The sequence below is a fragment of the Rhipicephalus microplus genome, chromosome X, assembly GCF_043290135.1.
Source record: "Rhipicephalus microplus isolate Deutch F79 chromosome X, USDA_Rmic, whole genome shotgun sequence".
NCBI lineage: Eukaryota > Metazoa > Arthropoda > Arachnida > Ixodida > Ixodidae > Rhipicephalus > Rhipicephalus microplus.
The window spans coordinates 147,544,248-147,569,771 of NC_134710.1; the positions used below are offsets into that span (position 1 = coordinate 147,544,248).

At 43.9% G+C, this 25,524-nt stretch overlaps 1 protein-coding gene across 1 annotated transcript in view; it reads right to left on the reverse strand.

Moving 5' to 3' along the window:
• Positions 1-25,524, reverse strand: part of LOC119176882 (neural cell adhesion molecule 2) — a 407,687-nt gene that overhangs the window by 59,753 nt on the left and 322,410 nt on the right. Inside the window, exon 3 of the mRNA XM_037428224.2 lies at positions 18,951-19,061. Coding sequence (XP_037284121.2) covers positions 18,951-19,061 — 111 coding nt within the window. The remainder of the gene's footprint in view (positions 1-18,950; positions 19,062-25,524) is intronic.

A 25,524-nucleotide genomic window follows, 5' to 3' on the forward strand; every position in this document is an offset into this window, starting at 1 on the left:
ACGGCAAAAAAAAAGTTATTGTGATCGCGATTATTCTGTGATTCACCTGTATGACGCAGGTGATCGCATTTCCTAGTTAAAGTCGAGACTTGAAGCCTTGAAAGCTCTACATGCGTAAAGCTGTGTGGTGGCGACAACTTCAGGTTATCGGTGGTTTCAGCGTGTGCGATGTTTATCGCGGGCGTCACCTGACTACTGCTGCACGTCCCATACCATGGTCAGAGGGTCTGTTAAGCTTCATAATCAAAGTTACCATAGTTGTCCATCAAGGCCACTCAAAACAATAACAGGTGCTTACATTATCACACCTTCTCTTGCGACAGGCCGTAGAGAACACGACTGATTCGCTTACCCAACACAATCGCAACGGCCCGTATTTAGCGCTCTCGCCGTTATGCTTCGAGAAAGCTGCTGAAATCAGTAAAACTGAAGTCATTCACATCCGTGGCAATTCACAACGCAACAGTAGTGCAGGCTGGGGTCTTTTCTTCGTAGAGCGCGCCGCGGAGCTGTTGCGTCTGCTCTTGCTTTCGCCGTCATTCAGGCGAGTGAACCAGGAAGCACTTCACGGTGGTTCGGTGACGCCTCAGAGTAGCGGAAAAAAATAGTAGCTCTTTTATTGAGTGTTCAATGCACAAATACATCTGATATTTAGCACAATCGCTGTTTCGTACGCTGCAGTTGCACCTGGTCGCGCAGCATATTGTGCGAGGGAGTCAGGCTTTGCACTACTCAAAAGTACGTCGACAAGTGGCGCTGCGTGTCCACAAAACTTACAGTACAGACTGGCAAAGGGTCAAGCAGGAGTGCAAGGAACATTTATGGCTAAAAGGGAAAGTGGCAGGTCAAATGACACTCCTTGGTTTCGTGTACTTGTGGACGGGAGCAAAGGCCAGAGAGGAAAACCAGGCAATGGTAGAGTGTATATCAAAGGACATTCAGGAGTTAGGAAGAGAGTGCGAGATAATTATACTAGGAGACATGAATGCGCACATAGAAGATATAGATGGGTATACCGACCCGACAGGCAAAATGATCATGGATATGTGTGAAAGGCTTGATTTGATCATTTGCAACAGTACCCAGAAGTGTGAAGGGCAAATAACATGGGAGGTAGGAAGGCTTCAGTCGACGATAGATTATGCACTGATGTCACATAGGATGTATGATAAGCTCAGGGAAATGCACATAGATGAAGGTGGCTACAGAAGTCTGGGTAGCGATCACAAACGTATCAAGCTAAGTTTTAGAAGAGCAGTGAAAGTGGGAAGGAGACAAGATGAGCAACTACAGGAAAATTTTTATCCAGAAAGGCAAATTGAAATAGCCACTAAACAAATTGAGAAAGTAATCACGGAGGATAATAAGACAGTGTGGACATACACGAATCTAATTAGACTCTTTGAGATAGAGCTTGCTAAGACGCGTGACAAGTCACCCCGGAAAAGAAGAAACAAACCCAAAAGTTGGTGGGATGAGGAAGTTAAGAGAGCCATAGCAAAACGTCAGGAAGCCTCTAGGGAACACAGACATGCTAAGCAGCGGGGTGAACCGACAGATGATGTGGAAAGAAAATGGGCAACCTTTCTAAGCTGTAGAAGAGATGCATCCCTTCTGATCAATGAAAAGATTAGAAGGAAGGGAGCTCAGTGGCTGGCAAAAGTACATAAACAAGATAGAAAGGCAGCTGCGAAATTTTGGAACCATCTAAACTCCCTAAGAAATGAGACGAGCCTAGAGCAGAACTTTATAACTATAGCCCAAGGTGCTAGGCTAGAAGGGGACGAAGCTATTGAATATATAAGAACAAGGGTGACAGAAAAATTTCAACAAAGAAGTACTTTATGCACCACAATAGACAAAGACGAATCAAGTGGTGCAATGGCTCCATTTTCACAACAAGAGTGGGAAAGGGCTGAGAAAAGGGTTCCTAGTAGTACATCAACAGGCCCAGATGGCATTCCAATTAGGCTGATAAAAACATTAGGTCCGAAGTCTAAGCAGGCTTTGAGAGAGGCAGTGAGTACAATAATAATCGATGGTGAAGTTCCTGATGGATGGAAACTTAGCAGGATGAGCATGATCTATAAAGGAAAGGGGGACAAAGCTGACATAAACAACTACCGTCCTATAACAGTGACATCAGTGGTCTACAGGCTGGCGATGCAGATTATAAAGGAAAGACTGCAGGCGTGGATAGAGGATGAGGGGGTGCTGGGGGAACTGCAGAATGGGTTTCGGAAACACAGGAGGTTGGAAGACAATTTGTTCTCACTGACGCAGTGCATCGAAATAGCAGAAAAAGAACACAGGCCCCTGTGGCTAGCATTTTTGGATATCAAGGGAGCGTACGATAGCGTGGTTCAAGAGGAATTGTGGGGAATACTGGACACACTAGGCGTGGAACATGTAGTCACTAATCTTTTAAAGGGTGTCTATAAAGGTAACAAGGTAGTTATAAAGTGGGAAAAACAGGTATCCAAGCCGGCAGAGGTAAAACGGCGGCTTAGGCAGGGGTGCCCCCTGTCACCCTTATTATTCATGATGTACCTACAAGGATTAGAGGCAAAATTAGAGGGAAGTGGACTGGGCTTCAACCTCTCTTTAGTCAAACAAGGAAAACTTATTGATCAGGCACTACCAGCATTAATGTACGCAGATGATATAGTGCTAATGGCCAACAACAAGGAAGATTTGCAGAGATTAATGGACATCTGCGGTAATGAGGGAGATAGGTTAGATTTTAGATTCAGTAGGGAAAAATCAGCAGTCATGATTTTCAATGACAACGAAGGTAGTGAGCTTAGAATACAGGAGGTCACGCTAGAGATAACAGATAAATACAAATATCTGGGCGTATGGATAAGCAATGGGGCCGAGTATCTGAGGGAACACGAAATATACGTGACGACTAAAGGTAACAGGAATGCAGCAGTCATGAAAAATAGGGCACTGTGGAATTACAATAGGTATGATGTTGTGAGAGGAATATGGAAAGGGGTCATGGTTCCTGGGCTGACGTTCAGCAATGCGGTCTTGTGCATGAGATCAGAAGTTCAAGCAAGATTAGAAATTAAGCAACGTGGAATAGGTAGGCTTGCTTTAGGAGCTCACGGGAATACACCAAATCAGGGAGTACAAGGTGATATGGGATGGACATCATTTGAGGGCAGGGAAGCTAGCAGCAAGATAAAATTTGAGAAGCGATTGAGAGAAATGGGGGAAGAGCGTTGGGCTAGGAAGGTTTTCAGCTACTTGTACATGAAGAATGTCGATACAAAATGGAGGAAGCGAACCAGGAAGTTGACTGGTAAATACTTAGAAAACAGCAGGTGGCCAAACCAAAAAGAACTATCGGTTAAGAAAAAAGTGAAGGAAACGGAGACTGACATGTGGAGAATGGGCATGATTAAGAAGTCCGCACTAGAGATCTATCGAACTTTTAAGCAGGAAATTGCCAAGGAAAGGATCTATGATAATACTCGGGGTAGTTCTCTACTGTTTGAGGCCAGGACGGGAGTACTGCGAACCAAGACATATCGGGCCAAATACGAAGGGGTCGACACAGTATGCAGTGCGTGTGGAGAGGAAGAAGAAACTGCCGAACACTTGATAATGTTCTGTAAAGGGCTTCACCCTATAGTTCAGGATGATGACGCAGAGTTTTTCAAAGCACTGGGATTTAGGGAGAGCGAGGGCAAAATAGACTTTAAGCGGGTAGACTTAACTAGAAGGAGGTTATCTGATTGGTGGCTAAAGTCAAGGCACGAGTGAAAATTAAACCCTTCACTGCGAAGTACGAATACTCAACTTCATTATTTAAAGGAGAAAAAAAAGATAAATGTAATGGTTAGTTCACTAAATATTACGGCTAGGTGGCGTTAGCCGCCGCCCGATCTAAAGGGTACAGCCACATCCATCCATCCATCCATCCATACTTCAGAGTCTGACGTCTATCACGATTATCATGTTTGCACGTGTCATTTATCTTCGTCGTCCATTCACGTCACGTAATACCAAATTCGGTGCATATGTAGGTAGAAAACCGGTCGGGAGCGCACTATGAGCGTAGCATGTAGTCATGTTTTACATGACACGCATATCATGATTATCATGTTTGGACATGTCATTTATTTACGTTGTTCATTCACCTCATGTAATGCCAAATTTGGTATATGTGAAGCCAGCGAAACGTCTGCGAGTGCATCATGAGCGTCGCTTGCAGTGGTGTTCTTCCACGACACGCATCTTATGATTATCACGCTTGCACCAGTCATATACCTTCTTCATTCATTCACGTCCCGTAATACTAAATTTGGTATATGTCCAGCTAGCGAAGCGACCGTGAGCGCATCATGAGCGTGGCGTGTAGTTATGACTTACATGACATGCATGTCGCAATTTCCATGTTAGGGTCTGTCACTTACGTTCGCCATGCAGTTATGTTATGCCATACCAGTTTTACAACATTTCGTGTGAACGAAACCACCGTAAGAGCAGCAAATCCATGAAATCTAAACTATGAAATTTATGACATTCACATCATGATTCTCATGTTATGCCATACCAATTTTGGTATTGATACCATTATCGAAATGGCCAGGAGAGCTTGAAGTCGTAGGCGGCTAGATAGATAGATAGATAGATAGATAGATAGATAGATAGATAGATAGATAGATAGATAGATAGATAGATAGATAGATAGATAGATAGATAGATACGCTCAACGTCATCAAAGTTTGCTAAGAAATGCTCGGCATTTAGTAAGGTAAGAGGTCTTCAAAGCGCTACAACATTTGATTAGATCTAAGTTTTTAGCAGCTGCTGTGTAAGTACGTCGTGAATACCTAATATTTTAATAAGAATGAAGACGTTTGACAGAACGACAAAAAAGGGGGATGCAAGACGGTGATATAAAATACTGGGAGGTTGCGTGCTTTTCCTTTTTTTTTTGTTACAACATATCTTAATCCCTACATATGAATTGATGTTTCCTACTTCGGGGATGATTGGTCGAAAGTATGCGGGACAAAATTAGCTTAATCATACTAACGGTAATGAATACAAAGCTTTCAGAAGAAAAGTTGTAATAAGACGTATTTGCAATAAAATACTGTAAATACTTCTCAACGGTACACTCCTCATAGCACGTGGTGCAGCCATTATACTAAAGATATTCACAAGGCCTCATATGCATTCACCTGTAATACAACCACAATGTGAATGCCATCTCCGTTTTCTTGAATTGAAGTATTGTTCATCCCCTTCTGAACACTTTTTGTACCTAACGGGGCGTTAAACTGTATTCATTATGGGTCCACTAATTACGGAGGCAACGCAAAGCGATGATATGACGTGATGATGTCATCATGCGAGCTGAGGTGTTGATACATCATGATGAGGTCACAAATTTTGGCTGTCTGTGATATTATGATGACGTCATAGGGTGACGTCACGATGTTATTTTCAGCGGCAATCATGTTGACGCTCCGACGTTGAATGTCGACGGCCAATTACCTCGTCTGCTGAGGAATTTAGGGCTGTTGCCTTAAAATATTCCATCTTGTGACAGCGTATTAAAGAACAGTAATTAGCAGAAGTGGCCAAAAGATTGGTGAGAAAGAGCTCTCTTTTTACTTTTCCTGGAGACATTCGCTATTTTTTCGTACTGTTAACCAAGCTGTGCTATCGATGTCGAATGAAACGTGAACAGCGGGACATGTTGCCAAAGCACTAGGAGCTGCAGAATGCGTGACGTCTTGTCATCATCACTGATCAGGCCACTCCCCTTATCAGGCAGTGCTGCATGATAGAAAGCATAAATGCGGCTCACGAGCTGAGTCAATTCATCTCACGAGAAGTGTATGTATCTCTAATCATAAGGGTCCAAAGTGAGTCATGCGCACCACTGCTTGCCTTTCATTTGGAGCCGAGTACGTGATAGAAGTTTCAATAGGCGTCGAACTCGCCAGTAAACGGAAGTTGAATGAAATAACCCGCTGGGCAGCGGACTTGTCAGTTTCACTTTGACGGCAAACGTTTTTCGTATACAATTTCACACGACTACGATTGGGAGAGGCATGCCAAAAATTTTTTCTTCAATTCAAGTTTGTACAATCAAATTTATCTGTTTTTTTGCTAGTAAGCCGTTAATTGTTGATGCCTCACGTCCAAAGCTGCCTAGACTTAGGTCAACTCGCTTAGTGGGAAGGTCGCGCTTTCACGTCAACAATGTCCGCGCCGTCTAGGCCAGAGAATTACGCTACAACTCAAGGGCATGAAAATGCAGCTAATAGTCGAGGAACGCCGTGTGACGTGAGCGAAGTATGACGAAAATGTTGGTGTTTTAGCGAGAGCCTAGTAAACAATAAAAGGCGGGTCCTCTGTCGAGTGTAATACTCTTTCCACACGGGCACCCGTGAATGTCGTGTAACTCCCTCGCCTTTACGACAACGGAAATGTAGTTTGTGTCACGCGGTTTGCGTCATGTCTAGGAAGCAAGTTAAATGAAGCTTTTCGCAAAAAGAGTTCAGTGATCTTCTTTAGCGGCAGAAGGGAGTACTCTCACTTCAATAATTTGTACTTACCGGAAAAAACTGCGAACCCAAAACAGCTGCAGCTAACTCAGTAATAAACTTTAATCCCATTAAACGTTTTTTCATTGCGTACTCCTTTCATGACGTGCGTTTAACTAAAATGAAATACGCGTACAAGTATCTATATCTATCTATCTATCTATCTATCTATATATATATATATATATATATATATATATATATATATATATATATATATATATAAGGGAAAGAAGTGTATACCTGAGGGCTCGTTTTTCCGTGTTTTGACATTTTAACACCATATTAATGAGATCTAACAGACAGTAATGCCAAGGAATGGCATTATTTTTTGGCATTACTGCCTGTTAGATCTCATATATAAATATATATATATATATATATATATATATATATATATATATATATATATATATATATGTGTGTGTGTGTGTGTGTGTGTGTGTGTGTGTGTGTGTGTGTGTGTGTGTGTGTGTGTGACGTATCAAGACATGGTAGGAGAAGCCGAGGAAGAAGAAGTGCTTAATGGAATAAACATGGGGTATGAACCAGGCCACACCTCCAAGTCATCATAGCATCACGTACCAGAAAGATGGCACTGCTTATAAACTAGAACGAATTCAAGAAGAGAATAAACAAAATAATGCCCAAATTCACAGTTTCTCGTCCTGACGGTGTTCCACAATCTCACCAAATCTTCAAGGCCGAGTGAGCATCCCGGTGAATTCTATGAAACACTGGCCCGGAACGCCAGGGTGTGGGCTGGTATTGTGAGGATTCACCAGCTCGTCACGCGTGAATGCCGTCACACGTTCGAAACCGTCTGGGCCTTGTGTGTGACACGAAGCATCAAGTGATTCGGGTAGTACAGTAACATCTGAAGTGTTGTGGTGGAGTGAACACGTTGAAAATGCCAATTTCATTGCTCTTGGGAAAGCCGGCTTTAGGTTCAGTCTTTTGGCGAAGCGGTCTAGATTCCTTTGGGTATATGGAGGCTTTACCTTGTCTCTTGCGACGTGCAAGTTACTAGTCGGTGCTCGAATGCGTGACATTTTTTTGGAAGAGCCATATGATGGTACAGTGGTGGTATGTTTTCTCTGAAGTCTTGTTTGGAAAATAGGATCCCTGCGGGAAGACTCCGCGCAACTCTGATGGGTGAGTTGAAAAGCCTTCCGCTGATGTGGTGTGGACAGATCATTAACGTATTTCTTGAAACGGGTGATCATTTCTTCTTTGATTTTTTTTCCAAGACTCATCGTTCTCGAAAATGTAGGTGAGGTAAAATTTGAATGCCTCACCGGTGACGTAGTCGGTGAAGTTTGTGACCATCTCCCGTTCCGACCAAGATGCAGCAGTGGCGTGCCGCTTGAATAGATTGAACTAGTCGTGTACGGGTCCATCGTCCGCTGATCTGGTGTACTTGGGGATGTCAAGGTCAGTTGATGGTGCTGTCATGATGTTGGTCATTGTGTAGAGTTAGGACGAACTTGTGTGGTTCGTGTTCGGTCACTGTGTCTTGCTGAGGTGTTCGATGATGATGGCCGGTTGATGAAGTGGCTGCCAGGTCTTCATCCTGTCAACTTCTGTGACGCTATGATGACTGGGAGACACGTGGCCTGGCTCATACTCCATGTTTATTTCATTAGGCACTTCTTCCTCGGCTTCTCCTACCATGCCTGCATACGTCCCACACATACACACACACACGCACGCACGCACACACACACACACACACACACACACACACACACACACACACACACACACACACACACACACACACATATATATATATATATATATATATATATATATATATATATATATATATATATATATATATAGAAATTGGCTTGAGCGGACAAACGTGCGAAAACTTTTATTGCTCCTACGTTTCGGCCGGGGTCCGGCCTTCGTCAGGGAAATATATATATATATATATATATATATATATATATATATATATATATATATATATATATATATATATTCATGCTTCGTTAAAAGCGACCATGTCGACATTTTTAAAAAGCTTCTCCGGGTCCCTGCCAGCGTGCCAGCGCACCGCGGTGTTTACATCTCTGCAATGCATTCACTTTTTATTGTTGAGCTCCTTATTCTAGTTCAGCACTGCGAAAATCATAGCAGTGGTCAACGCTGGTTTCCTTCCCTTGTCGACGCCGGTAGTCGTGCCGGCGCTATTCGCGCACTGTTGTGTGACCCATCCGCACCAAGGACGTCGTCTACTGAAAGTGAGACCTGCTCCCATCCGATATTGTAAAGAACATTGTGATCTATGGGGTAGCGCAACTTCAAAAACCTCGGCGACAACTTGCAGTGTGTTTGACAATCGGCATAACTAGAGAAAAAACTCGTTACCAAAACAAACGTACACTGTATCAGATTTTCTGTCAACGTTACTGCCAACTTGTTTGCAGGTATACGCGCCTGTGATAAAATCCAAAACACAATTTATGGTTTCGGTGTAAATACAATATCGCTTACGCAGTCACGCGTACGATTAAAAATGTTTTCACAATTATTAGACGCGAAATACTGCGTGCGGAGAAGGTGCTGCACATCCTTATGGGCCGCTTGTGGCTTCTGTCCAAATATTGTTAGTTTTCGTGTGACATGGGTGTCTCTCTATCTCCATCGAACTCCCTAGGGGAGTTTTACGTTGATAGAGTTTAGCAGAGTTTGCAGTGTTGGCCTTGTGACAGGGTATAAAACGGAGCGCAGTTCACAGCACCACTCTTGGTGGCGCATGAGGCGAATATCTGCTTCTTCTATTTCTTCGATGCCAGCCACATGCACAAAATCCAGCCGTTCACCATCCTTTCTTCTAGCCTATTCCTGCTCTGTGTAGTCGACGGGGAGGAGACGAGCGAAGCAGCGTGCGTGCCCTTAAGGTGCGCGGGAACGGTCGTGCAAGTATGCCACTGGGAGGAGCGCGTGTGGCTGCTTTCGCGTGATGTCGAAGAAAAGGGGATCCCGAACTGCGGAAGCGACAAGTGGAACAGCGAGGTGCGCGCCTAGTGCAAGACGCAAATACATGCACAACACCAAAGAGTGCTCGCATAAGACGTTCGACGCGTCCGCTTTAATGCCGAGCATATGTACTATTCATCGTTGGCTTACGTGAGTGCAGGGCCCTTAAAAGCCACATATCATAATACGTGCGTGCAGCTACGCTATAGCCTTCTTTCGTTGCAAAGGTGTAAGTCCTTGCGAACTTTTTTTTTTTTCGAAAAGTACTTTCGAACTAGGAATTTGCAACAGTGAAGGCGACAGAATCCCACAGGCAAACGCACACTGCTGTCTTTCTAATTCCAGACTCTCGCCGTTAGCGCTGTCTATTTTAACCGAGCATTTCCTAACAAGCACGCCAAATTTTTTTGCTTCAAAGACTACCGATTTTAAACTTCTAGTGGTTTGGTCTAGTGGCTATGTGGTCTAGTGGTGTCTAGTAGAACATGGTTGTCTAGTGGCTAAGACACTCGGCTACTGACCAGCAGGTCGTAGGATCGAATTCTGGCCATGGTGACTGCTTTTTCAATGGGGGCAAAATTGCTTGAGGTTCGTGTGCTTATTTTTGGGGGCAGGTTAAAGACCCGCAGGTGTTCGAAATTTTCGGAACCCTTCGCTACGGCGTCTCTCATATTCATATGGTGGTTTTGGAACGTTTCATTTATTAACTCAGAGTGGGTTTGTTTGTACCGCGAAAGTACTCATATCGCATAAAATAGAAATAACTAAGAAAATGCCACCACTTCATATGGCACCAAAAGGCAATTCTTTTCGCAGCACAAACTATTGAAAAGTGTTAAAAAAATATCAAGGCATGTTCGCACTAGTGCATCCAAGCCTAAAGGAAGTACGGAGCTGGCAGGCCTGTTTTGTTCCTATTTACTTGCCTCTTTCTTTCTGTTTTTCTTTTTTCTCCTCTCGGCTTTCTTTGTGTATTTGTGTTTCTTTATTTATATCTGTTTCTTGATCTCTTTCTGTGCTATGCTTTACTCTATCCCCTCCTCGTTTGCATCTCCTCACCTTCCCCCTTCCAATTCTTACCCCCTTGCTATATTCTGCTAAGTAAGCCTATATGCTGAACTATGCTACAATCAGCAGCAACTTACCTTGGCGGTGGAGTGAAGGCTACACAGGCTGCACTATTGTTTTGTTACGCAGGTAGTCCAGCAGCTTGCAGCCGATTTCAGTTCCAGTTTTCTTTGCTTACATCATTCGTGGACAATTCGGAGTGACGACACTTTACCACGGCACAGGCGTTGCAGATAACTCCCTCGGTGTGTTTTTACAGCGACTTTTTCTCACATTTGGAATATCTTTTCCTCGTATAACGAAAAGGCGAGTTTGTGGCCACACAAAATTGGTGTCGTGGCGTCAAGTTTACTGCGAGAGCACTCGTGCGGGAAACGTGGCACTTTTTGAGGAATGAAGACAGAACAAAATTAAAGTGTAGAGTAACTGTCTTCTACCGGTGATCTCCCATACTTGTTTTGTTTTTGCTGGGGTGAAAGTGTTTCTTTTATTCGCGCTACGTAACTCTAAGAAGTTAGAAAATACAACTAAATAGGCTCTATTTATTGGCGTGCACGCCGGCAAGCGTTTCGGTTTTGTAGGTTCTACAGCGCGGCCAACAAAAACACAATATGGACTCTTCGACTGACGCTGACATGAAGCATAGTGTGCTAACGCGTTCCAACGCGTTCACGCATGGCGTGGGGGTTTTGTAGCAAAAGGCGCCGACACCTGCCTAACCCGTATGGCCGTTGAAAATAAGAACACGCATAACGCCAGCGTTGTAAAGAAAAATAAGAACAAAGGACAAACATGTGACCAACCCAGCAGTGAATTGTGCAAGGTAATGCAAAGCAAAGAGCAGAAACTATTGCAATCGTCTTATTTTATCAAGTTTCAGAGACGATTCGCAGGAAGATGGCTGGAGTAAAGCCACAACTCACAGGGCTACAGTCACCTGCACTCCGCCTTTATCCCCACGGGCAAGAGCATAATGTATGAACCATAACACTGCGAGGAACATGACGTTTGTCATTTTTATTTAGTTCTTCGCATTTAGATGATGCACCTGTAACAGCGCGAAAAAGACACTGGTGTTGTACACAGCTCCATCATCGCTTGGCGGCTTTTTTTTTTGTAAGCTACAAACATTGATTTTTCCCCAATATTACCAACATATATTTTTCATTTATTAAAGTTAGATCAAATAATCTTCTTACATGCTTAAGTTTAGCCACGCCAATTGAGCTCACGTAAATGTGAACAGAACGTCATGTAGAAGCTTTAGGCGGCAGCTTTCACAAAAAGTGAAACTACGTGCATAGTGAATAAATGCTGACTACACGTCAATATGACAAAAATTTATATTGAATAGATGAAATAAAAACGTCAGAGACACCAGAAACTGAGTTCCTGGCACAGTGATTGTTATCAAATTTGCACTATCCTTCGCTAGGCGTGTTTTTCACCGCACAAAGTGGTATAGGTTATCGCGGACACCCTCGCTTCGATGCGGTACTGATTTCTACATAATGGAGTAAGAATGCGAATGCGTCGGCACTGTTTGTTTACAGATGGAGATTTTCACGCAGCAACGTTTTGAGTGGGTTGGATGCGCCCGGAAGAAAACCGTTCTGCCTCGAAAGAGTAAAGCCTGAGCTCGAACGTTCCCTGAGGGAATGCGTGCAGCTGAAGCGGCAGAGAGAACGGCGGCGGCAACCTTTCCATATTCTGTATCGGCACAATGTGCTCCCTGACGCAGACAATACAACTAGCGTAAGTGAGGCGAGGGGCCTAAAGGGGGAAGATGAGGGCACCCATTTGGGTCTTTCTATGCTAAGTTGTTCGGGAAATATACTATGTTTCTGCTGTTTACATTCTATCAGTCCTATAGAAAAAATAACATTAACTGACCCGATTTTATCCTTGTTTTTACGAGGTTAGGACACAATGTAGACAGCAACGAGAAAATTCTTTACTCCCACTCCGGTGAGTGAACTTACGTTAGCTCTATAGCTGCTATGAAGCGAGCTTTTCATTGTGAACTGGATGTGTTCGCGCCCTGCGAGTAGCTCGCCGTTGTCGCGCACAATGTCTCTCGATCTCGGCACCGTTCACTGAGCTAAGCGCAGCGGTGCTCGTACAAACTAGGGAGCTTTGTTTGTATTAATAACAGCAGCGACAGTATAGTTACTGAACGCGAGGTCATGGCACCAAAATTACGCCTCGCTTAGTGACGGGAATCGGCGCATTCAAGTGCTGCTGCAGGCGACGGAGCCGTCCAGGCGGAAACCGGATTCGGGGCATAGAGCGCAAAATTTAGCCCGATCCGCCCTCCCTTTCTTGTCGATGCGAACACACAGACGTACGAGCCCGGGTCTGTGTATATCGATGGCAATCGGCACCGCTATACAGCTAAAGAGAGGCCTCCGTGGAACACCAATAACAGCATCAATAGAAGCTGGGCAAAACAATGACTGGGGAACCATTCGCAGAGCGCAACTAGTGCACTTCAAAAGAGGCACGACGGTGCTTTGTTGAACTTGGCGCCAAGCCGGTCGCGGTGGGAACGTGCCGCGCACACCGATACTGGCACAATGCAGGGAGGAGGTGGACGAGTTTCCGGCATAGAAGCACTTGGCGCCGCCGCCGCTGCCATCGAAGTCGCGTTATTGCACGCCTCCCCTTCCCCCCGCCTCCCTCTTGCCTGCACCCCTCTTCGTCCTATTGTCGAAGAACGACGCACGAGGCCCGAAAATCAACATACAGAGGGATGCAGGGGGACCGATGTGGGAAGAGAATGCATGCACGGCTGGATTGAGCAAAGCAATCCGAAGCGCAGTTCGCGCGACTGGTTCTCTCACGGGGCGCCAGTTACGAGACCTGCGCAGCGACGGCGACGCAGGCATTGGAGCACTATAGAATAAGCAGCTCTTGCTGTTCACTATGGTAAGTTTTGGCTTGCGGAAACTTTCAGAGCGGATAAAAAAAAAGACAAACGTAGCTTTTCCTACGTAACTTTTCACACATTTTTTTAAAAATAAGGGTGTTCAGTTTGAACGCTCAAGAGCTACCTCACAGTGCAAGGGTGTACGAAGTTTCAACGATGGTGTTCAAAGCGACGTGTGACGACTGTCGTAGGCAAAAGTTTTGTACCCTCTCCACATGTTTACTGAGCTAAGCTAGTTCACTAAGCTAAGTTCAATGAGCAGCGTTTACATATTATCACCAAAGGTCGTTGTTTCTAGCCACGTTTTACGTTCCAATGGCATTCATAATATTGTAAGCATCACTAGCAAAAGTTATAGGTCTATTGTCCACAGAAACTCTTCAAATCATCGCTGCACGCGCACTGGTGGAGTTTTCTATAATAGTCAGGAGTGCCAGAAAGATTCACATTAGCAATTATTGTTTGCATTGAGGTAAAATTGGTGGCATGTTTCATTTTACTGCTGCTGTTTCATGACAGCTGTGTTTATTGTGTGGGAAATGACCCAGTGACTTTTGCATGATTACCTCCTCTAAAGGACCAAGATGAACTCTTCTGCAAAGCGTGAACGTGTCTTGTGTTTCTTTTGTGGGAATATAGTTGCGGACACGTGGATGTTGTTTAAGACTTGTGAAGATTGCTTTTATAAATTGACAGTTTTCATGCATGAAGACTGCATTGCTACATCTGAATTGATAACCTCGTGACGTAATTTAATATCTAGAAGAAGAGGAGTAAGAGCAGTAGCTGGAGCAATATCTAAAGGTAACAACCTCTCACTAAACCTATTTATTTAAAAGATGTGCCCATGACATTTATTATGAAATTTTCGAAAGTAACAACGTACTCTGAAAATAGGACTATATACGCCTGCCTTGGCACTGAAGCTAATGCGAGTAGTTCTTCTTCAGTGGCGTAGACAGGTTGCGGCACACCGGGCCGGTGTAGCCCCTCCCCCTTAAATTTTAACAAGTGACATACAGATAACAAAATGTCACTTGACTGTATCTCCCCCTGCTCAATCCCCCCCCCCACCTTCTTCAGATAAAAGAGGTGTCCCTTTCCCCCCTCCCACCACGAAAAGCTTCTGCCCACGCCTCTGCGCTGAGTGCCCACGCAATCAGTATGCAGCGCTTATTTCTTAACACACATTCTCGTTGTGTTTCACTACTACATTCACAGCGTCTGAGTTCTCTGCTTCAGTGTTGTAATGATAACACAAATAAAATAAGAATGAACCACCTTTTGTGGTTCTGAGCGAGTCCTTTCAAGCCTTCTGCCAAACGCCGATGTCACAGCACCTTCGACCAGATAGTGAGTAATATCAAGAAGGCCGGGTATTACACCTTCGACAAGATACGCAGAACTTTTTTTAATGGCTACTGGTCATAGTGGCGTTGTGGGTATTAAAATGTAGCGAGGCGCTGTTGCTTAGTCCTCCTAACGGTGTAAAAACAAGCCAGAAACGCAAAATACAAAGAAAGAACGCAATGGTTCCTCTGGCTTTTATCCAATTCGACATGTACTGACTAGCACAGTTCATAACCTAGATTAGTATTCCTGCTGTGTTGATTTTCTATTTTGAATGCCTTTTTCCAGAGCAGACCAGGCAACATCATTTAGACCACTGACGATGATTTATTCAACCCTTGTGTTTAACACAATTCTACAAGATTAGCTCTTTAGTGCTGTTATGTACTCCTAGAAAGTACACATGAAGAAGATTTCGAACCTGTCGCCTTGCATAATATTTCAAGTACGTCTATTCACAATGTTTCTTTGTTTTCGTATATGATGAGTAGCTTTTATCATCTTTCTAAATTTGTTGCATTTAACAGAAAAAAACTCCGTATAAGAACATTGCGTGTGCATTGGACCAACTACTGCTCCTGTTTTATGCTACCTGCTCTTATCTACCTTATTTGACATGCCTGTTGACAATTATTTTGTTATGAAAGGATTTAGCTATGATGATAACTTTATTTTTTGTATTAGGAGAATTTGGCGATGTAGTAAAACAATGCGTTTAGAATAAAGTTTTCCGTGCTGGTTTACGAATTGTAAAGTTTATGCATAATTTCTTCAATGTCCTATTTAACTTGTCTATTCTTGGCTTTTTACGCCTCTGATACTGCCAACGATACGTGGACTGTTCAAATTTATTGTGTGGTATCCGTACGCGTGAACCGGCGCAGTGAATAAGTTTTGGATGAGGCACAAAAAAAAATTCACAGAATATCCACGGAGTGAATAATGATGAGCGGGGCGAAGCGTCCATCCATCTGTCTGTCTGTCTGTCCGTCTGTCTGTCTGTCTGTCTGTCTGTCTGTCTGTCTGTCTGTCTGTCTGTCTGTCTGTCTGTCTGTCCGTCTGTCTGTCCGTCCGTCTGTCATTTTGCCCGCTCCTATCACACTAGAACGCTCATCATTCAACTAGGTGGTCGCGTACACCACGTGAGATATACAAGGGATGGACAGACTCATGGCCTTCGAAGCTTCGCCTCTAAAGGTAGAAATGACAGACCCTAATGCCGTCGAGACACACATGCGTGCCAATCTAATTTATTTTGAAGAAGCTCTGCAAAAATATCAATCTATACTGAGGCGGCCAAAAAAAAAACAAAAAAAGAAGGAAAGGAGTTCAGATGGTCTTAGTACTTTGTGCGCAAAACTGCGTACGTGGAGCAGTTAATTTCGATCGGCGTGTGTTGAAAACAGGTGTGGTTATCTCCACTTCACCGTCTTTTCTTTTTAGTATGATTTGAAAGCACAGAACAAACGATGCCATCATTTGTGTTTCTTGATGGTACAAAGCTTAGCGATATATGATACGTCGCGAGTTTTATTGAATAGCTCAATGAATCTGTAAATAATAAAAAAAGAATTCTTAGAACTACTTATATCAGTAATTTTGTTGTATGTTCCTATACAATCAAAAAGTTGTGAACAACTTTTTGTGTGTTAAGATGCACTCATTCATCGTCGTTTTCGTCAGAACAGCAAAGCTGTAGGATACCATAACGTGCAGATGTGGCAACGTAAATCACTTTAGTTCATCTCAGACCTGGACAGTATTGCGATAGTATTACCGGGATACTTTTGAGAATGTGCATATCTGTATTGTGATGCCTTTTAAAAATTCCGCCATCTCTACGAAGTTAATGACGATGGATGAGCTTGCTCGTACCGTATTGGGAGAACCCGTGAATCCTATGTACATCCCTCTGCTCTCTTATAAAGACGGGACACGCTGCTATAGGGGTGATTGTATATTATTAGGACCGGGGATTGACAGCATACCACCTCTGCTGCCAGTCATTGCGTCTCGGGTCCGGCGGGTCTCGTCGTGGATAGCTGGCCGCCGCCACCGGACTCTTTTCGCCCATCTTGCAGGGAGAAAGGCGCATTCTTCGAGATACATTTACAGAGGTTTATTTACATCGACTACATAGAGGAGATTTACTTCTTGACAAGCTCGTGCAAGAAAAGCTCTACATCTAATAGCAATGGTCGAACACCACTCGTCGAACAGCACACGAAGCAGCCCACGAGGGCTGATTATAAGCAGCCCCATTTCCTAAATTACTTGGATGGCTCCGAATTATACTGCCCAATTCCAACATATACACCACTTTCGATGGGGTCACCCGCATCCACCCACGACAGCGTACTTGACTGGGGCGGAGTCACCACACTTCTATTGTGGCACCTCAAGTGTGCACCGCCGCACTTTCACCATGGGTTCGTTCCCTTGCACGTGCACGGCCACTGGTGAGATCGGTTTCAAGCGCGGGCCAACGTATCAAAAGTACCGCTGCGACGCCGCTGTTCTTTCGAGAAAAGATGCCGCGACCAAAATCTACTGTGGTCGATTCCAACACCAGAGTGCAAGGCGCCAGCCTTCCCATCTTGGAAAAACAATGCCCTGGCTGCAATGGCTTTCCGCAGGCCAGCAGCCCCTCAGCGACTCGTTCGCAGTACCCGAAATTCCGCACCCATTCTTGGCCCAAGTGGCGTACCTAATAATATACACTTATATACACAATGTTTTATTAATTAAATATCGAAGCAATTACATGCAATGATTACATTACTGATCCTAAATCTGTGCGGTGCGTTTTTTAAAATTAAGATTGCAATTGAGTGGACTTTGAAGTATGTGGCTAGGGGATGTTCAATTAGAGGTTAAAGCTGAAAGTTTGGGAAGGCAATTTCGATACAGGTTTCGATTGAAGGTTCTCTAGCCACCGCTTGTGTGTCGCCTCCGCTTCGCGGGCTCTCACTTCTTGGTCCACCTATCGACGAGCCTTCTTCGCAGCCTTCTTCGTGCCTTGCTTATCAGCAGAATGACGAATGGCATTGTGGTAGAGTGGGTGCTTCCCTACTTCATGAATATTATGGTGGGTGTGTAGTGCGTATATGCGTACACGCCAAGAGACTTGCCCCGAGCATAAGGAGCTTGGAGAGCAAGCTGCTTATGCTCCCCTAAATTGTAATTGCATCTCAGCAGTGAAATACACTTACGATGTATCGATTGTGCCGAGATACTATATATGGCACGAAGACACGGGTATCTCTTTACTTTGTTACTTTTTTTCGGAAATGAGCTGAAGCGTGTTTTCAAAGCAAAAACGAAGGTTCTTTTTTTTCTGTGCTAAGGGTATAGCAAAGGCGCGCCGTAGGCCGGCGACATTGAAATGGTTGCAATGATTTGCTCTCAAGCATAGAACGGCCTATGTGCCGCTAACTGTGTGATCGCGGAGGCCGTGTTTTCGGTCCTTACCGATAAATGTCGCCATCTCTCAAGGATGGTACAGCACGCCTCATTATTTTCATGTGGCGAGTAATTACCATATCGGTGTATTAAACAGGTTCAGAAGAAGCGTTGAAAACAACACGCTTACTTAGTATCGCAGAGTTCCTTTACCAATTATGCACTTTGTAACTCCTTCCCACACTCACCTTCTCTGTAGTGTCTTATTAGCACTGAGGGTACTCTAATAAATGAGTCAGGTGCAAGTTTCAATGCGCCACAACTTTATATACAACATAATCCTGCGCTCAATAAATGCATTTGCGGAGTATACGCAACCCAGGAGGAAGTTTAAGGAAAGTACTCCTACATCTGTATTCTAGAACATTTGTTTTGTCTTTTTGCAAGTCTCTAAAATATCCCGTAACGTCAAAGACAAATGTATATCAGTAATTGTACACTAAATTTCCAGCCCAATTGTTTCGATACCTGTATTCCGGAATACTGTTCCGAGTATCTCTGTCCAGCCCTAGTTCATCCTTACCCACGATGCCAAATGTCGTAGTTATGGCGTTAGAACCACGGCCAAAACTCACCTCCAACGACGTGGCAGTTGAGAATAAGCAGGTTTCCCTCATTGCTCGGTCCAACTGTTCCATTCAGCATCGATAGATTTTCATCCAAGATAACAGGTTTTCCAGGTGGTACTGAAAATAAAACAAGAAGGAATAAAAAACGCATGCAATGTTTGAAGAACGGCACGTTGGTGCGTCGATGCGGGCATCGACACCTACAAGTTTAACGATTGATATCTTCCCTTTGAGTCTCATTTACAAGCATGGTAAACCAATGTACAGAAACACGCACGCCCGCACACACGTTCGCTGAGAATTCCCATAAAGATATAAATTTAAACAAAAACTTTGCTGCTTGAAAACTAGGAAACTATTGAGCTCTTTTTTCTTCTTTTGCTATTCATCAGGAGCAGTGGTCTCTAAGTAATCAGCGATGGTGCGTGCGCGAGTACCCAATGTCAAAAGTATTCATTGCCTTTGGCCAACCCTTAGTATGATTTATGTTCTGATGTGCTCTGATTGGTATATATCCGTCGTATTTATATTGGATGGGAGCAAGAACAACGGCAGGAATGATAGAGACTTTTAAGTGCGCATTAAATGGATGTAAGGAGAGAATTATGTGGCTTGAAAAACAATTAATTACGGTCTGTTTAATTACAGCAGTAGCAAATTGAGACAACTAGGTTTTGTCATAATATTCATGACCAGCTTTAATAGCAGCTGTAGTTGAAAAACATTCTGATGAAATAGTATATTCACGAAATTTTAAACAGTCGTGCGTTTTTTAGAATGTTTAAATTAAGGGCTGGTGTGTTGCATTAGGTGGCAGAATGGCACTTTCAGGAACGAAACCATCTCGGGGCCTTAAAGATATTAAATTTTCACTGTGGCTGTTGTGCTTTCTGCTTCATTGCTTCAATTTATTTTGAAACGTACAAGTAAAAAAGGTCGGCGTTACCTTAAATTTAGCCTTAATAACCTGGCATAGAAATGATCAGTGTTCACAGCTCCTGGGACATGCTAGACTATAGTACTCTAACAATCCAGGGCTCACGTTGTCATCTCACTGCGAGCGGCTCGTATTGCTTACCGCGAAATGTTGCGAGTCGACTCCTGGCCCTTTGTCATCTTCGCTGCTAATAACAACCCTGCCAATAACGCTGGCTTCTCCTCACTTGGACAATTACTGAGGAGAAGCATCCTTTCAGCAACACCGAGTAAGAAAGCGCGTGCCCATGGATGAGGCAACAGAGGCAAATGAACGCTTAGGCAACCGGCTAGCACGCATCAGAATGAAAGATCGCCCAGCACAAAGTAAATGTGCGCAGTGGGGCGCGGCTAGCCGGCGGACTTATCCTTTCGGCGCGGCTGTGTTTAATGCACGCGCCGAGCGTGGCACATGCGGTAGTTATCAGAAGAGGGAGAAAAACAAGGAGGCGGTTGGGGAGTGGCGTAGCCTCCGCGCCCACGGTGCGACTGCCTGCTTGCCACCCACGCACGCACGCATGTGTATCCGGCGAGTGAAAAAGCTGCCCCGTGGACGCGGCCGACGTTGGGCGTTGTTTCGCCACCGTTTCTTATCAGCGGCACCGATCCCCGCGCGTAATATGTCATACTGAAGATTAGGTTTTCCAGGCGTGCGAACTCCTTTCGCAACTATATAGTCCGCGGATACTTTTTTTCCCTTTTTATTTGCGCTCCCTTGGCGTGTTTTTAGTTATTGGGGAGGCACTTGATTCCCTGCGGCACTACATCGAGCCACGAGCGTTGTTCCGGAGAAGCTTCGAGAACGCTTAGCACCGACCGCCTCGTGCTGGCCGATGCGCGCTGCAATCAGCGTCAGTGACGGAAGTGGGTGCCCGCTATGCATGTTGGCCAGGGGCTCAGATATTTCGTTAGGATGAGTGATTAAGCACAATATGCGCAACGTAAGTTTCCTCTATCTACACCCCTGTTTGTTTCGCCCCCCCCCCCTCCTTTTTTTTCTTGTACGGGCGGGGAAAACTCGCAAGCGATTGTGGCTGCATATGTTACACCATCTTCTAAACTTCACTAAATATTTCAAAAAAATTCGCATTCTCTTTTGATTTTCTCAGCTGAAGAAAAAAGAGCAAAGCAGATTTGCTTAGGCGCTTTAGTGTTGAAATATACGGCAGCTTCATAGCAGGGTCGTTTCCAAGACAACCACCACTGTTATGCATTTACAAATAGGCTTTATATGAGTTCTGTCGATACATCCATTCATGCGTGTAGGTTGCATGAGACTGCGGTCCGTGCAAATCGCAGCTCGGAGTCGCAAGGGGACGTTGGAGTTGCTATAAAAAAAAAGACAGAAAAGCTGTAGGACAGGAAGGAGGCACTGGCTGCGAGCCCTGCAGCTGAACAGGAGACACCATGTGAGTGGCTCGTAAGAGGCTATAAGCCGCAGCCTAGCATTTTCGCTCTCCATTCAGGGCGCCGGCACCGAAGACGAGGTCGCTCGTCGTCGATGCGGAGGCGAAAGCCAGACTCTCGCTTCGCCTGGCCTTAATTGAAGAGGCCGAAGACCCCTGGGACGTACACTGCGAGTGCGTGTCTGTATTTTGCAAATGCCGGACCAAGAACACAGCCCATACGGCGAGAAATACTGCAAAAGGTGCAAAATACGCAAACACTCCGAGCATGCAATAGATTATATTGGCTGTCGCAATAATGCGTTGAAACACCGGAGAGAATTTTCGCATTATGCGTTTTTTTTCTTAATTTCTTGTCTTGTTTGAGGCCCGACAGACAGCAGAGTTTCACCGATTCAGCTTGCCTAATCGAAGAGGCGGATGGTAATTTGAATATAAACATTGTGAAATAACATCATATCATCTATACGTAGATAAATATCAATACAAACATTGTTGTTTTAAGTACATGTAAACAAGCAAACAGAAAGAAACCCAGTTTTCTGGAGTGTTGGTCATTAATAACTGTCATTTTCAGGTGACCTTGCTAAAGATGTAGCCTACAGTCATGATTGGTTTCTGCTTCATGATAGAAGAACTGGACAATAGGTAGAGAATGTCACTGATGGGGTGGTTTGTCTCTCTAAATATACATACGTATTGTATAGTATGCTACGAAATAACATCTATAATAAAATTGTTATAGCACCTGTGATAAAATAAATAAATACTTGCCTCACCCAAGACTATTAGGTGACAACTTTTAAGCAGCTTGCACTTTTTGCAAAAAGATTTTAGAAGCTGCAACTGACCTTCTTTGTAGCCTAATTGTTGTCTATGGGTAACGCATTTTATTTTAGTCAGCACCCGAAGGTCAAACAATGACAAATTAGCCGTTAGTGAATAATTCGGTAAAAGGATGTTGGGGGCCCTGTAAGAAGGGACTGTTATTTAGCGGAACACACTACGCTGAGGACACAGGAAGAAAACACGAACAACGCTTTGTACATTTTCCTCCTGTGTCCGCCTCGTTATTCGCTCTATATGTTTCACTATGCTTCACTAACATGCAAAAGTTCCTTCTGTCGTTTTCTAGCTTCATCAGCATAGCCACAGTAGCACTGAAGAGTTACAGCGAATCAAGTTTTACCCATGAAATAACTCGCATATGCTGTGCCGCGTTGAAGAAAACGCAGAATAGTTACGAAATGCATATCGCAAATTCCTTTTGGCAGAGTGAGCCATTCTTCGTGGTGGTCTGTAACAACTAAATTATATAAACTTGATTTATGACTAAGCCAGCATTAGATTGCATGCCAATAATTTTGGGAGTACATTACCATGACTATTATATGTGTAGCTATCTTTTAGTCATCACGGCGAAGATGAAAAATGTGAAACACTGCCTTTCACAAATACGGGAATGCGAGGGCTGAAGAAGTGAAAAAACGACGAGAACAAACAATTATTTCTTACTGCGTTTCCTCAGACCTTTCTTGCCTCTATTTTCGCACGTCAGTGCTTCGCACTACTCATCTTCACATGAACGCAAACCAACTGCTCCGCGTCATTCTTCCTAATCCTCTAAACCGTATTGGTAAATTGACGTTTTCTTAAATACCACAGTATATCACGAATAGGTGACGTCATAACACATATTATTATTATTATTATTATTATTATTATTATTATTATTATTATTATTATTATTATTATTATTATTATTATTACTATTATTATTATTATTATTATTATTATTATTATTATTTGATGAACTGGTTTATATTTCGTGGCACATATTACACCATACCATTGGGGTTGCATGGTTAAAAAAACAGAGTTTCTTCTCATCAATAATTGTGAAAAAAAAGAGAAAAAATATATTAAGTGCTGCGAAAGTCCTTCACGGAGAAGTTGCCTGAAGTGAGTGTGTTTGAAGCTATAGCTCTCTTGGTAACTATACAAACGTTCCTCGTGGCCAACTCTGGGCCTATGAAGCTCACGGCTTGAAAGTATAATGCTCCATGGCGTTTCCTTTGTGTGAATAGAAGGCTTTCCACGAAAAATAAACTAAAATCACTCGGCTAAAAATGTGAACAGAACCCTGGTTTTTAGTTGACATTCTTCACAAAATGCACACATATGGTAGATGTTTCTCTTTAAAATTTCAAATTTTATTTTTAATACTGTAAAGCATATAGTTCAATTCTGTCTGTTCTGATGTATACAATGAATGTGCAGTCATTATATTACTGCTTCATCTAGTTTTATTGAGGTTGACCTTCTGTCACCAACCTAGGATGGTACAACCGAGACAAACGTGATTTTGGTGGATGAGATGGCGGTGAACAGGACTGACGACCGTGCGGGGAGGGTAAATGACTTTATTGCTCGGAATAGCCATCGTCACTGGTGGCTCGCGGTAATCATAGAATCAGCAATATTCCATCTCGGGGTGACGGTTCTTCTGCTGGACCCTTGATGCTCATACAACCAGCTGTTGCAGTGGCGGGCCACATGACCAATACGACGGAAATCATGAAGGAAGTCGGCAGGAAATAAGCAATAACCCATTTGGTTGGATTGCGAGAATACAGCGGGAGCCTCTGATCTTGTGGGTACTGACATGGGGGACGTTAGTAAATTAGTCGGGAGGCAGCTGTGGCACACATTCGAGTCCACTACAGCATTGGAAGGCTTCTGACACACGATATCACGAGCTCGTGGTACCATCTGGAAGCTAAAGTCCCACGCACTGCAGCAAGCGGAAAGCAGGAGACATACAATCAAGTTCATTCCGCGTCATGTTCGTGAAGCGCGTGTTCTGCAGTTAATCATAATATCTTGAGTTTAACATCCCCAAAAGCATGATATGATTATGAGAGATGCTGTAGTGGAGGACTCCAAAAATGTACACCTACGAGGGTCGCTCAAAGTGCACCTAAATCCAAGTACACGGGCCTCAAACAGTCTTGCCTCCATCGAAAATGCAGCCGCCGTCACCGGGATTTGATTTTGCGACCTTCAGGTTAGCGGTCGAGCACCTTAACCACTAGACTACCGTGGTCGGCAAGGGTTCTGCAGTTGTTATAGAGACCTTTGCATCAGGCGAGAAGGTACGGTCTGACAACCAACGCATTCCTCTTGCCTGGCATGCGAGCGACGGCTTGAAGTGTGTGCGAAATTCCCGAAGCCCTCCACTACGGCGTCTCTCATAATTATATGGTGGTCTTGGGACGTTGAACCCCACATATCAATCAATAAATTGAAGTGTGTGTGTAGATGCTGGTATGTGTGGCGTTATCGAGCAATTTGTTGTGTTTTAAGCCAACCTGTGGATTACGTTTTTCTTCATTACTCTTACGGCCAAGAATTGCCTATGAAAGAACCACTGCGCTGTTTTCGAATGCAGTAACAACTACAAAAAAAGGAAACTGCTGTCGAAAGAAATATGCCATGTGCATCACCAGACGCGGAATTTTCGTAGTTGTGGACTCTTCAAGTTGCATTGTTTTCCTGTTAACGAGGAGCAGCGGCTTCTTGCAAACTTATAGACGAAAAACTTTGTACCTTCGCGGCTTCTCGGGTACCTTCAGAGCACTTGTTTTCAGGTGAACGAACCGCAACGACTTCGACACCGATGCTTGACCTCGGCTATAAACGAAAGGTACCCAGCCTACAGCTATTCCAACGATGACAATATTTCCCCGATAAAAAAACCCACGTAACATTTCTCTCTATCGCAGAGTAAAGTACCACGGCACCGAGAGTCACTCAAATATCACGATTAGGAAAAAAAGAAGATAAAAGGGGGGCGCGCAGGCACGTCGGCGTCGTTTGATATTAGGGCTGTATTCAAGTGCACAAGTGTAAAAAACAAACGAGCGTGTAAGATACGGCCACTACTTGAAAGTTGAGAAACAATTTAGAAAACATACAGTGTGCAGTTAATAAAAACCGTCAGTGACACGAAATAAAGACGAGACACTACACTCAAACGCACGGCTGCATGCAAGAGTGGTAGCCGATGCGACGGCGTGGCGTAAAGAAATATTAGAAAAGCAGATAACTACAGCTCAAGAAAGATATTCCTATGCCCTCGAAGTGCTGTTGCTTTTTCTGGAAAAAAAAGACCTAAAAATACTGTGTATTCTTTGAGC